Source organism: Muntiacus reevesi, chromosome 1 (genome assembly GCF_963930625.1).
Source record: "Muntiacus reevesi chromosome 1, mMunRee1.1, whole genome shotgun sequence".
NCBI classification, from domain to species: Eukaryota; Metazoa; Chordata; class Mammalia; order Artiodactyla; family Cervidae; genus Muntiacus; species Muntiacus reevesi.
The window spans coordinates 182,544,131-182,559,058 of record NC_089249.1 but is presented as its reverse complement, the minus strand read 5'-3'; the positions used below and the strand labels follow the sequence as shown (position 1 = coordinate 182,559,058).

Here is a 14,928-nt window from a genome sequence, read left to right as displayed (position 1 = left end):
AGTTTCTGCTTGCCAGAATTTCTATATTGGATTCTACAAAGGTAATCTAGCCTGGGGAATTATTTAGGTCCTTAGTTATAATATTTTCTTACCTTACTTACACTTAAACAAGAAACAATCTATTCTACAGAGATTATTTTTAATATTTAGTGAATGCTATAAAATCTTATTTTGTTAAGCTTGCTTTTAAGCTTATTTTTATTAAGCTTGCATTTTTAACACAAGTTGCCTCCTTTTTCTTTCTTTTTTTTTTTTTAACATTCTTGTGCCAAACGCTAAATCGGACAGAAGACATTTTACTGTAAGTCAATTAGCACTTATGCTATATGTTACGTCTTTATCTGGTATCTAAAAATTAAGTGTGTATTGTTTCTGAAGAATGTCACTTTGTGAAATGTTATTTATTTGTTTGTTTCAGTTTTGGGTGCACCGAGTCTTCCGTCACTGCCCACCAGCTTTCTTTAGCTGCAGAGAGCCGGGCTAGTCTCTAGCTGTCATGCCCAGGCGTCTCGTGTGGTGCCTTCTCTTGTTGCAGAGCGCGGGCTCTAGGTGCTCGGTTTCACTGTTTATATCACATGGACTTAGTTACTCCAGGGCATGTGAAATCAGGGATCAAACCCTCCTCTCCTGCATTGGCAGGCAGACTTTTAACCACTGAACCACCAGGGAAGTCCTACATGGGTATTCTTAAAAATTAGATTTGAATTTTGATTCTTAAGAAGGAACATGTTTTTTGGAAACAATTTCTGCTGAAAATGACTTGCCAGCAAGTTTGTTGCCCTGATCAAAAATAGGTCTGAGTCACTGAAACTTGTCCACCTCACAGTGTTGGGCCCATCATAATCGGTCATTATTCAAGAAGCACATCATTGCTTATTAAATAAACAATTCACTTCACTTATAAACACTCCATTTAGTAAACATCATAATTATTTTCACTGAACACACAGAACACATAGAAGGTGGAATAAAGGTGTCATGCTACAGAAGTCCCCGGGGGACAGTATCAGGAAGGAAAAGAATGACATTTTCTGGAACTCTTTGTACAGTTTTGATGAAATTGTTTTATCAATAGTGGAGAGAGAAGCTGACCCCAGAGGGCCAAAGAGTGACGAGAAACAGGACAGAGGGTAAGTAGGTGGGCAGCTGTTCCTTCTGTCAACAGGCTCTGCATTTAACTCTGTGCTAAGTCTGGTAAGTTCTCCCCACTGAGGTAGTACTTCCTCAGTGAAGTACTGTGATTTCAAAGGTCAAGCCACAATAAAGAATTAATAAATTCATTTGGGTTCTCAAGTTTTCTCCATCATGGACTTGGTTACTTCATCCCGATTCCCCATAGCCGAGGGAGATGAGAGAGATTTCAGGGATGGATGTGGACTGGACCTGTCCTGGCTCTGTGGTGAGAGCCTGTGCTGCTCCAGAAAACACTTCTAGGAGAACCTCCAGGGGGACCCAGCATTGCTGCTATGGCCTCTGGGCGCCTGCCACCATTGAACCAGTCCTGGGCACCTTTCTGTCTTCCTGCAAGACATCGTTTGAACAGGATGACCATTCCAGACCCAGTCATCAAAATTAAGATCGCATTTTCTCTATTAGTTTTCTAATTTTGAATTGTATGTGTATTAACATCTCTTCATTTTATGTTGATTTTCTCACTAAGTTGAATACCCTATGAAGAGAAGTGTAATATGAGTTTTAATGGTTTACATTGACAGACTCACTCACTTTGCCCTTCTAAAGAGCTCAGATATTTTGTTGAAAGAAAACATTCAAACTCCAAAAATATTTTCTAAAGTTTTCTCAGAAAGCCACTCAAGTTACACAAAGATACCACCTGTTTGGCGGTAGACTGCAATCAATTGTCAGTCACTATGATTTCACATCCTTTCTCTCTTAATTCATTTAACACTAATCACAATAATCTACTTCAAATGTAAACCTAATCAGTATGCTCTTTGTTTTAAATCAATCATTGCTGTCTTCAGAGATGTTTTTGAGTGAAAAACTAAAACTACCATTTTATTCCTGTTGTCCTGCCATAGTTATTAACACTATCCCTTTCAACACTCATTATTTCCTGGTTTTGAAGGAAAATCAATTGATCCTCCCGTTTACAGAGCACTTATTACATGCCAAGGTGTGGACTAAAATCTATGATTCAGAAATTCATTGAACAAATGCCCCAGTTTATTTGAATGTTGATGAGAGAAAAGGTGTTTTTTTCCATTTTAATCCTAGATTTATTCAACAGTTATTTTTACTGTACACAACAAAGTATAGACACATTATCTAAAATGCTACAAAGCAACAAAACAGAAATTTTATAGTACTGATTATACAATAAAAGCCGAAAAAGCAAGGACGTGTTGCCAGGGTAACCTGCCCGCCCACCATGAGCATCCGCATAATCCGCAGGGTAGCGGTGGTTCTATGGGGACCTTGTGGAGCTGGCTTTCAACTTACTCACCAGTTTCAGAGAGAAAGGGAGCTGAGTGTGTGTGTATGCATGTACACATGTGGGAAGAACCATTCTGGGCCGATCACAGGAGGTATTTGACTCTAGAGGTCAGAAAAGGACCCTAGCAGGAGAGCAGGCTAACAGGAATGGCATCACTGCTGGACTCAGGCGGACAGGTTAGGGCCGGACCAGGCCACCGGCCCGGGCCTCAGGTCATCTGTGAAATGGGAAAACGTGTTCCCGGGCTAGGGCTGTAGCACCACCTGGCCCGCGCTGCTGCTCCCTGCTGGCTTTGTCGTTAAACAGATTCTCAGGAGCTAGAACCAGAGTTTTCTAGCCAGAACAGTGGAGGGCATCTTTACAAGCACGACCCCACACCACCGCAGCGGGGACTCTGCTGCCCTGGGACAGGCCTCAGTTGCTGCCCTCACCTTCGGGAGGAGCTGGAGCTGGAGCTGGAGCGGCTCCGGGGGAGGCGGTGGCGGGGGCAGCGGGGTCGCCTGCGCTCCCGGGACCGGAGCCTGAGCCGAGCCGAAGGCGACCGTCTCCTCCTCCAGGAGGGTGACCTGCGCCACCTGGCGGGCGGTGACCGCATTCTCCTGCGAGGGCCGAGGTGCCGGGGCGGCGGCACGGCGGTGGCCCTGATCTCCTGGCCGTCGATTTGTCCTCCGTCCATGTGCTTCATCGCCATCTCAGCCTCGTCTGGAGTCTCGAACTCCACGTAAGCATCAGACAGATCGGAGTGCATCCTCTCTGCAGGCATGTCAATCACTCTGACTTTCCCGAAGGTGGAGAATATCTCCCTGATGTGGTCCTTGGTCACGTTCCTGGTGAGTCTTGCGATGTACACCTTGGTGGGTTTAGGGGAGAGGCTGTGCCTTCTCCTTTCCTTTTCGTCTCTTTCGGGTTGTTTGGAGTGAGGCCGCTGTCTCTTGCCTCTTCTATGCCGAGAAGGCCCCAAAGAGCCAGTGGAGCTGCTGGAGCTGGAGCTGGAGCTGGAGCTGGATCTGGAGCTGCTGGACGGGCTGGAACGACCCGAGCGGCTGGATGCTGAAGACGAGCTGGAGCCGCTGCTGGAGCCCGAGCCGGTGCTACAGCTGGACCGAGATCTGGAGCTGCTCCCACCACTGGAAGCGCTGCTCCACTTTCGAGTTCTGGCCCTGCCACGGTACTTCTCGCGTGACTCCTTGGGGCCGGCTTTATCTCCAGAGCCGTCCTTGGACTGCTCATCAGAGCTCCCTTTGCGTCCGCTGGGAGAAGGTGCCATCTTCTCTCTGTCGTGCTCCTCAGTATCTGGAGAGAAAGAGTTGATGGAGTGAAAAATGCTTACTAGTGTTTGGTACAATAAAGCACTATAATAATCAATAAGGCCATCACAGAGACAGAAGAGAGAAAGAGGGAGATATGAAGGAAGAGAAGTAAGGGGAAAGAAAAACGTTAATAACAACTGATGAAGACATTGGGGAAGGCCAGACTGATGACATATGGAGCAGAGAACTGAATCTTTAAAAAGAAAGAAAGAAAAACAAACAAACCAACCAAGCACTTTGTGAGTAAAACATTTTCCAGAGAGAACTATTCAAACAGCCTGAGCAAATACTGCTTCTCCTTCAGAGTGATTTTATAAAAAAAAATCTGACTTATTATCCCAAGAAAGGTTCATACACAGAACTGTACAAAATGTGGAATATTTCTTAATACTAACGTCAAAGAAATAACTTTTAATAAGGAAATTTCTTATTTTAAGGGCCACTACCTGCTAAATTAAAGAGACTGCACAAAAGGAAAAAGCATATAAATGAACACTCTCTTGCCATCCATGTGGTTTCCACACTCACCAGAAGAGGCTGCCTTGGAAATCTGGTCTATGCAGGTTCCCCCAGTTCCAAGAGCTGTCCTCTGACCACTCCTGAGATACAGACAGCTTGTGACTTGCTGAAAAGTCTACTGACTTCTGCCTCTGATTCTCCTTTTATAGGAAAAGAGACTGGACAATCCAATCAGGGAACAACCCAATCCAGAGGACACACCCTCTGTCAGATCAAAGGCATTGGAGAGGTTCCTGAATCTTTATCCACAAACACAGACATTAGGAGTTTTAAACTCATGAGCCACCCACCTCCTTGCATGGCCCTGCAGTAAATTCTCTCTGCTCCAAACTCTGATGCTGTGATATTTTTTGACTTCACAGTGTGTGAGGCACCAGAACTTACTTTCTGGTTATATTCTTTCAGGGAAAGGAAGATATATGAAGTTGCTAAGACATCTAGTGACTTGTAAAACATACCTGTAGCCTTGGTCCTTCTATACTTTGAATATATATATATATATTTATGAGAGCTATATATATTTCATGAGAGCTTCCCTGGTGGCTCAGTGATAAAGAACCCACCTGCAATGCAGGAGACCTGGGTTCGATCCCAGGGTTGGGAAGATCCCCTGGAGAAGGAAATGGCAACCCATTCCAGTATTCTTGCCTGGGAAATCCCATGGACAGAGGAGCCTGGTTGACTAGAGTCCACGCGATTGGAAAGAGTCAGAGTCAGACACGACGGAGTTACTAACACACACATATATTTCATAAAAGTTACAGGAAAAGAATTTGGGGCACTGTGTTCTTTCCTTGAAAGGAAATAGCAGTGAGTTGTATTGCTGACTTTCACCACAACTGCTTCTAAGGTTTCACTGAAGCTGGGAAAACTAGTCTTTCAAACAGGATATATTCACAACAGCCAATTTGTGCAGACAACACAAATGTCCATCAAAAGACGAATGGCCTCCTCTGTTTGCTACCCCGGGGTAGGTGGGTGGGTGGTGCCACTAACCTCACTGGGTAGGGTGCCAGGGGAAGTAAGGTGAGGCAGAGGTGAGCCCTGGGGTCTTGCCTGTTGGCATAGATGAAGCTGACGCTTTTACCCGTGTTGGAGGCAGCTGGAGGATGGAGTGCTTCATGCATATGAGCCCCCACTACCCACTACAGGCACTTTTCCCACCTGATCAGATCCCAGGTGATCTAGGCTGAGTTTTTCAGTGCAACCATATGGTTCTGGACACTTTTGGCATGACTCAGCTCCTGTGCTGGGTCACTTTCCACATATAGCTAGATCCTTCCTAGTGGATGGGTGAAGAATTAGGTAGCTTTCCTGATGAGGAAGACTGAAAATGTAGATTTGACTGTTTGCAACTGGGAGTCAGGTGAGAATCTCAAGAAATTATGGACATCATATTACAAAAGATATAAACTAAAGTGTTTTGGTCAGGGATAAGGAAGAGAGATGAATGGGTAAAGAGAATGCGGTATCTACCTAGAATGGATGAATATCTTTTAGAGGTCTCTTGTGTAGTTAACAATACTGTACTGTGGACTTCAAATACATTAAGAGGATAGATCTCATGTTAAGTGTTATTACCAGGAACATACACACACAGAACATAGAGAAAATTTTGATGGTGATGGTTATATGTAGTACCTTGGTTGTATAGGTAGTATTATGGGTGTATTATATGTCTAATCTAATCAAGATGCATATATTAAAAGTGTGCAATTAAAAAAGTTATGTCTCTATAAAACTAAACATTATGGAGAGGGAGGTGGGATGGGAGACCGGGATGGGGAATTCGTGTAACTCTATGGCTGATTCACATCAATGTATGACAAAACCCACTGAAAAAAAAAAAACAAAAAAAACTAAACATTAAACAAATATAAATAAATATACCAATTAAAAAATAGAACTTGGTGAAGTCACTAAAAGACCATGATCTAAGTTTATTCTTTATATGAGAGCTCACTTTAAAGAAATTAGAAGAGCAAATTAAACTCAAAGTAAGCAGAGGGAACAAAAAACAAAATAAAAATCATGGAGTTTAAACAAATACATAGAGAAAATAAAAATGATAAAGCAATATGAAATAAGATCTTTGATTAGATAGGGAAATGTCAAATTTATTGGTGATTACCATATTGTGACTTTTACCCAAACTATTTGATTCAGTTCAGTAAAGTTAGAACTATATTTTTTAAAAAATGGAAAGGTTGATTGTCAAATTCACACGAAATAGACATTTTTAAGGAAGAAAGAAGAACTTTTTTTTAAAAAAAAGAACCATGGTAGGAAATATGAAAAAGGTGATATGCAGCGACATTATGTAAATTTTGTTATTGAAGGAAAGAGAATTAAAAAAAATCAACCAACTGAATGACCGATACAGAGGGTGCAGAAACACTTCCTTGTATACAAGGGAGCTTACTATGTGATGAAATTAGAATTTCAATAAGTTAGAAAAATCAATGACTTAAGGAAAATACACTATCGATTTAATATACATTAACTCAAAATTTATTCTAAAAATAAAATTGAAAATTTAAAGCACTAAAAGAGTCAGAAGAAAGCACAAAGACACTACGTATGACCTATATATTTAACTCAGTACGAATCTTTACACTGTCAGTTGACTCAAACAAACAAACAAGCAAAATACCCAGGGGAGATACAACTAAGTGTGCTTTGAGAAGTTCTTAGTTATAAAATACGGCTACTAAGATGGTGGAGAGGCTGAAAAAATAGATGCTGTGCTTACTGCATATTTAATGATGGAAGAAATGATTGGATTCAATAGCAAAAGCTTTGAGGTGTGCCATTAGCCTAAAACAGAAAACCTATGAGTGAGTCTTGAGGACTGAGTGTAGTTATATACCGATAATTTTAAAAAGAGAGAGTAGGTTACCCATAAACAGAGGTACAGCAATTTTGGTTGTTTTAAAATATCTGAATGAACATATGATGTAATAGTGAATTTGACGTAATGCACTCAGGTGTTACAAATCATATATAGTATTTAAATGTTCTATTTTTCAAAATCCTAAAAATGAGATAGAGACTCATGAGGTAAAACCTAAGACTGTCTATTTCCCTGGGAACTTAAATTCTTTAAAGCGTTCAGAGAGCTCTTCTCGGGTCTCAGGAGGATACTGTAGCAGTCTGGGGCAAAGATGCAGCCTAGGAGCCCAGCCCTGGAGGCCAGCATGGAGCGGATCTCTATGGCCACCATGCCCTTGCCCTTGGTGCGTGGCAGACAGGGAGGACGGTGACCCAGCCCCTGCAGAACACCAGCATGCTGAAGGTCAGGAACTAGCTTCACTGACCGTGTCAGGCAGGTTCCTGGCCGGGAGAGCCAGGGAACATGTTCCCAGGGCTAAGGAGCCCAGGTATCCCAGGACAGAGTAGAAGGCAGTGACTGAGCCCTTGTTGTACGCGATAATAGCTCCTTGGGCTCAGAATGAGTGTCCATCTCAAGGAAAGGGGGCGAGGTTCCCGGCCAGACTTCACAGAGAGTCACTTGGATCAGGGAGCACAAGGGAGTGAATGACACAGTTAGAAGCTTCTGTTTCCAGTAACCGCCTCACGGTTCTTCCCGCTTTCCTCGACTTGAATGCCAGGATCACAGCCAGGGTTTTGGCCAAAACAGGGGCAACAGCCACAGTGAACACAGCTCCAAATGTGATTTGTCGGAGGGTGCAGGTGGCTGTGCTGGGACGACCAATGAAGAGTAAGGAGCAGAGGAAACACAGGAGGAGAAGATGAGCAGGACATGGCTGAGAGCCCGGTTATTTGCCTTGACTATGGGGTTGTCTCAGTGCTTCACAAAGACCCACAAAACCTCAGTTGTGAAGACAGATAAACAGAGAGCCATGCAGGCCAGAGACACCCCCAAAGGGTCATCAAAGCCCAGGAAGCTCAAGTCCGTAGGGAGGCAGTGATTTCTCTCACTATTTGGGTGCTCTTGAGCTGGGCACTGGATACAGTTCTCTGCATCTGGGGAAAAAGCAAAGACTCAGCATTTCATTTTCAGAAATTCTCCATATTTGGCCTGTTTTTTTCTTTTTTTAAATATGGTCACCTTTCCTCTCATTGTGCATACAAACTGCCCCTGATGTCACACTCAGGTACAAGATTCAGAGTCTACATTCATACCCTGGGAAGAATGCTTTCAGTTACAGGTAAGACAGAACCCAGGCAGTCTGGATCTTCAGCACACTGTGGGTCAATGTTGGCTCAGCGATCCCAACAAGGATATGGATTTTCCCCAAATTTTATCTCTACTGTCCCAGTGTCTTCTTCATCCTAAGATTTGTCCTGCCACAGTTTCTGCAATTTTCCTGGTGAAGTCAAAGTCAAAGATTCCTTATTCATACGTATACTAAGAAGGAAAGTGTACCTAGCCCTCCCGGTCATCCTCTTTTGTCATTACCCTGATTCCTATGGGCTGCTTTTTGTATATAACTTGATATCTGGTAGAACAAATGTCTCCACATTCTACTTTTTCATTTTTCTATGACCAGTCTTGTATAATTCTTTTATACAAAATTTGAAAATAATTTGATTGAGTAGAAATAACTTGGTGTCTGAGAGGATTTCTATTGTCTTATATATTTGTGAAGGTGATATCTTAATTATTGAGGAATTAAAAAAAATTTCCATTCAGGTACACCTCCCTTAATCAGGCTTATTTTTTTTTCTTTGTAAAATAGGAGGTAGTAAATAACTTCAGTGTTGCAGGCTATGTGGTCTTTGTGGCATTTATTCCCCTCTGCTGTTATGAAACAAGATCAGTCATAAATATGTAAATTAATGAACATGGCTCTGTTTCAATTGTATTTATTCAAATAAGCAATAGTCTGCCTACTCCTCCCCAAAAGTTCCTATTATTTTTTATGGCTGACTCTCATGCAACAGTACAAAGTCCTAACACAAGCAAGGTAATGCTCATTCACATCTCTTTTCCCCAGCTACCCGGTCTCACTTCATAGAGCCGACACCTCTCCTGGCCTCTCTCTCTGTCCTTTTGGAGAAATGCGTGGCACCCACTAACACGTGTCTGTTTATTCTAGATCTCTAGTCCCGTGTTCCTCTACATGTCTCTTGTTTTAAACACTTATTTGATGTTACAATTTCTTCAGTAAGTCCATGAACAACAGAATTATTTTTATAAATATCTTGTTCATACTTGAGAATATTTATTTGACAAGTGATAAAAACGCAATGAATTCTGCTCTTAAGGTGACTGGAATTACCCAGTATTGATGAAAGAATTCAGATCAATACAATAGACTTAATATTTTAGAAGATTGAAGCACTGTAACCCTTCTCCATTTAATATTTTATAGTAACGTGTTTTGTTTCAGTACATAAGTTTATAAATCTCTATTTCAAGCAATAGCTGCATTTAGGGTCTATAGGTTGTGATTTAAATTAGAATGATGTCTTTTTCTTTTTTACGTGATTCTTTTCTATATTATAATATTCCAAATGGTAGAGCCCTGGTGTTAGTTACGTGCACTTGATAAGTTGTGCAGTATTCAGGTCTTGGTACATAAGGTAATAAAATATTTCTGTATTAATTTATATGTACCTGCTCTGTGCTTATCATCTGGGTGTGAAAAGTACGAAGTCTCAACCTTTCAAGGTACCCACAGGCTGCCTTGCTGATCATATATGTTATATTTTATGGCAGGCTTTAGCATGGTCGCTGATGAGACTTCAGAATGAGATTTCCCCCTGGAAACAATACTTCAGTGGAGCCTAACAGGAAGACCACAGGCTGACCTGAGATTACATATAATTGGGAAACAGTAGTGATTAAAATATGAAGATGTTGAAGGAATGAGTGGAAGCATGAATTGAGAGCAATGATGCATATTGGCCCTGATGCCAATCCCCTTGGTTTTCTTCTTTTGAGAGTATTCATGGGGGGAAGTTGCCATAAAGTGCAAACTTATTTTCTACCTGTCTGATTGGAAAATTCTCTCCCTGTGCATGAAACACAAATAAAGCAGCAGATAGGCTTTCTTTCCTCTGGAATTTTCCTGAATCCTGGAACACAGGTCTGGCTGCACACTGATTGAGGGATCTGAAGGGAAGAGAGAATTATGGTCATAATTTTGCAGAAAATGAGCAGCTTTAAGAGGATGTCTGTGTTTCTGGCCTTGTAAGTGAGAATTTTGATAGAAGGTTATCACTGTGTACCCCCACCCTCCACTGTTGATACGATGTAGACATATAATTAAGCATGTCTCATGTGAAGAGTTGACTCATTCGAAAAGACCCTGATGCTGGGAGGGATTGGGGGCAGGAGGAGAAGGGGACAACAGAGGATGAGATGGCTGGATGGCATCACTGACTCGATGGGCATGAGTTTGAGTAAACTCCAGGAGTTGGTGATGGACAGGGAGACCTGGCATGCTGCGATTCATGGGGTTGCAAAGAGTCAGACACGACTGAGCGACTGAACTGAACTGAACTGATGGTTAACTTGGGCTTTCCTCGTAGCAAAGTCGGTAAAGAATCTGCCTGCAGGGCAGGAGACCTGGGTTTGATCCCTGGGTTGGGAAGATACCCTGGAGAAGGAAATGGCAACCCACTCCAGTATTTTTGCCTGAAGAATCCCATGGACAGATGAGCCTGGAAGGCTGCATACAGTCCATGGGGTCGCAAGAGTTGGACAAGACTTAGCAACTAAAGAGGGAGAGAGATGGTTAACTGTCCTTGTTTTAAAATGCTCACCAAACATCACCAAGATATCTAATCAGTTTTATTTCATAAATCAATGAAAATCTCTCTACTTTATTATGCACTTTATCCAAAATCTTTCGCATGCGTTTCTATGTAGTTATGACTTTGAGAACTTGTATGCCTGATGACATTCCTATCATCCTTTCATACTTGGTTAGAAAGAAGAGAATAGTTTCTAGATGGAAGACGCTGATGCTGTGATAATTAGGCACACTACTTGTTGTTGATCAGTCACTACTTGTGTTTGACTCTTTGCGACACCATGGACTGAGGCAAACCAGGATTCCCTGTCCTTCACCATCACCTGGAGCTTGCTCAAACTCATATCCATTGAGTCGGTGATGCCATCTAACCATCTCGTCCTCTGTCATCCCCTTCTCCTCCTGCCTTCAATCTTTCCCAGCATTAATGTCTTTTCTAATGAGTCAGCTCTTCACATCAGATGGCCAAAGGATTGGAGTTTCAGCTTCAACATCAGTCCTTCCAGTGAATATACAGAACTGATTTCCTTTAGGACTGACTGGTTTGATCTCCTTGAAGACCAAGGGACTCTCAAGAGTCTTCTCAAACACCGCAGTTCAAAAGCATCAGATTTTCAATGCTCAGGCTTTTTTATGGTCCAACTCTTACATTCATACGTGACTACTGGAAAAACCAGTTTTCACTAGACAGACCATTGTTGGCAAAGTAATGTCTCTGCTTTTAATATCCTGTCTAGGTTGGTCATAGCTTTTCTTCCTAGGAACAAGCCTCTTTTAATTTCACGGAGGCAGTCACCATCTGCAGTGATTTTGGAGCCTCAAAAAAGTCTCTCACTGTGTCCACTGTTTCCCATCTATTTGCCATGAAGTGATGGGACCAGATGTCATGAACTTTAGTTTTTTCGAATGTTGAGTTTTAAACCAGCTTTTTCAATCTCCTCTTTCACCTTCACCAAGAGGTTCTTTAGTTCCTCTTCCCTTTCTGCCATTAGAGTGGCGTCATTGGCATGTCTGAGATTATTGATATTTCTCCTATCAGTCGTGATACCAGCTTGTGCTTCATCCAGCCAGGCATTTTACATGATGTACTCTGCATAGAAGTTAAATAAGCAGGGTGACAATATACAGCCTTGACGTACTCCTTACCCAATTTTGAACCAGTCTGTTGTTGGATGTCCGTTTCTAACTGTTGCTTCTTGACCTGCATACAGGTTTCATAGGAGGCAGGTAAGGTGGTCTGGTATTCCCATTTCTTGAAGAATTTTCCACAGTTTATAGTGATCCATACAGTCAAAGGCTTGGCATAGTTAATAAAGCAGAAGTAGATGGTTTTCTGGAATTCTCTTGCTTTTTCTATGATCCAGCGGATGTTGGCAATTTGACCTCTGGTTCCTCTGCCTTTTCTAAATTCAGCTTGAACATCTGGAAGTTTTTGGATCATGTACTGTTGAAAACTAGCTTGGAGAATTTTGAGCGTTACTTTGCTAGTGTTTGAGATGAGTGTAATTGTGCGGTAGTTTGAGCTTTCTTTGGCATTGCCTTTCTTAGGGATTGGAGTGAAAACTGACCTTTTCCAGTCCTGCGGCCACTGCTGAGTTTTCCAGATTTGCTGGCATACTGAGTGCAGTATTTCCACGGCACCATCTTTTAGGATTTGAAATAGCTCAACTGGAATTCCATCACCTCCACTAGCTTTGTTCGTAGTGATGCTTCCTAAGGCCCACTTGACTTCACCTTCCAGGATGTCTGGCTCTAGGTGAGTGATCACACCATTGTGGTTTTCTGGGTCATTAAGATCTTTTTTGTACAGTTCTGTGTATTATTACCACCTCTTCTTAATATCTTCTGGCTCTGTTAGGTCCATATCATTTCTGTCCTTTATTGTGCCCATCTCTGCATGACACACTCCCGTGGTATCTCTAGTGTTTTTGAAGAGACCTCTAGTCTCATAGGGTAACTTCTCACAGGATATAGGATGTCTGTGCCCAGGAAATATTCTGGAAGGAAAAGCTCAAGGACCTCTTGCAGTGTCATTTCAGGTGGTTATTCTCTGCTTTCCTCTCCTGGTAGAACATCCACAAGCTGACAAATAAACCACACCTTTAAAAATGAGTCATTCACTGAAAAAATGATAATGGTAATAAAATTCTGTGTCTGCCTCTGCCAAAGTGTAGTTGTGCGACCTTATATAAGGTCTTAACTTTCTGGAGCTTCATTGTTTGCTTCTAGAAAGTGAACTTAATGTTTAGAAGGTGTTAGGATTAGATGAGATACATGTAATGTGTTTGCACATCCTTGACAGAAGGGGAGCATTCATTTGATTTCCATTAATAATACTATTGACTTTATTTTAGATCAGCAAACCCATAAACAAGCTGCTCTGGAAAACCAGCTACTGCATCTGTTTGAAATGCACTACAGAGGACAAATGGTTGATAAAAATCTAGCCATTTCCTCCACAATTAAGTACACAGTAAACACATCCTTGAGGCTTCCCAGGTGGCTCAGGGATAAAGAATCTGCCTGTCAAGCAGAAGATCAAACCCAAGTTTGATCCCTCGGTCAGAAAGATTCTCTGGAGAAGGGAGTGGCAACTCCCTCCAGTATTCTTGTCTGGGAAATCGCAATAACAGAAGCGCATGGCAGACTACAGTCCTTGAGGTCTTAAAGAGTTGGACATGACTTAGCGACTAAACCACCACACAACAAAGCACATCTTTATTATTCGGCCACTCCTCTAATCCACAAAAGTCAGTTTAGAACTCAGACTTCTCACCACACTTTATTGTACCCTGTCTGTTTGGTCTCTCCAACTGACACTTAGTGTAAAGGTTTATATTTGGACAAAATATCGAAGTTATACATGGTTTTCCACTTGTCTTTGTAACTCCTTAACTTTTACAATGCAAATTTAAAATAAAATACTAATTCAAATTAGATGAAGAAGTTGTGAATTACTTCTAAATGATGGTTTAGCCAATTTTTAAATATTTGTTATGTATTTTCCTCATCCTCTTAAATCATAAATTTCCAACATACTAGAAATGGCAACTTTTGAATTACTAAAGGACTTAACTTAGTATAAAGAATTATCTGTGTCTGAATTGAGTGACAGAGAAGAGAAGTATTGCTGGATTTTGTTAAAATCAGATACAAAGCCAATCTTAATAAAATAATACTTTATGGGATCAGATTTTATATTACGTTAACAGAAAATTCTCATTTGAATAGGTATCATCTCTACCTTGAGTGTAACTACAAGAAGAAACAAATGTAATTTTAAATATTAAGTAGACCCTCAGTTTCAATTAGCCTATAGATCTTCGTATAAAAATGAAGACCAAAAAAAAAAAAAAAAAAAAAAAAATGAAGACCAATCACGGGAAATACAAACTGAAGTTTCCCATGAGGCTTGAAGATCAGATGGATTGCAAGGAGAGGCTGGTGAAGGTGAAATCTGTCAGATGCACATTTCTCAAGGACCACCCCACTCTCCTTTCCTTCAGCACCAGTGAAGCCTGTCCACTCTGTTTTCAGGGTCTTTCCGTCTTTCTTGGTTTCTCTTTCTCTCTTCCTCCCTGACAATCCCACCTGCCATCGAGGCCAGAGTCAGATTCTCCTCTGCTTTCTTCACAACCTGCGTCTGACTCCTGATTTCTCCAAAAGTGACCTGTTTCCTACAGAAGGGCTGTGACAGACCCAGGCCCATTCCTGCGCTCATCCATGACTGTTACGGACACTGCTTGGGCTTTATGAGGGCTGGTATGCAGACCCTCACCCACCCTTAGGTCGGTCCAGGGATTCACCAAACTACAGGTGCAATTGCTGTTAAGGCATTCGTAGAATCCGAAGGACGCACGGGTTTTCCTTCACCCTGCAGGCTCCTGTTCTCCAAGGTCTCCTCCCATTGGCTGCC

The 14,928-nt window shown here is 41.8% G+C and overlaps 1 protein-coding gene and 1 pseudogene across 1 annotated transcript; both read right to left on the bottom strand.

Moving 5' to 3' along the window:
- Window positions 1–2,885: 2,885 nt before the first annotated feature.
- On the bottom strand, window positions 2,886–3,725 carry LOC136153854 (RNA-binding protein with serine-rich domain 1-like). Its single transcript, XM_065916005.1, has one exon. The coding sequence runs from the start codon at window positions 3,723–3,725 to the stop codon at window positions 2,886–2,888; it is 840 nt and encodes a 279-aa protein (XP_065772077.1).
- Window positions 3,726–7,354: 3,629 nt separating this feature from the next.
- The window catches only part of LOC136153780 (vomeronasal type-2 receptor 116-like), a 29,495-nt pseudogene continuing 21,921 nt past the window's right edge, over window positions 7,355–14,928 (bottom strand).

Excerpts from the sequence above, each read along its gene's own strand:
- LOC136153854 (XM_065916005.1), bottom strand. The coding sequence starts at position 3,725 with ATGGCACCTTCTCCCAGCGGACGCAAAGGGAGCTCTGATGAGCAGTCC.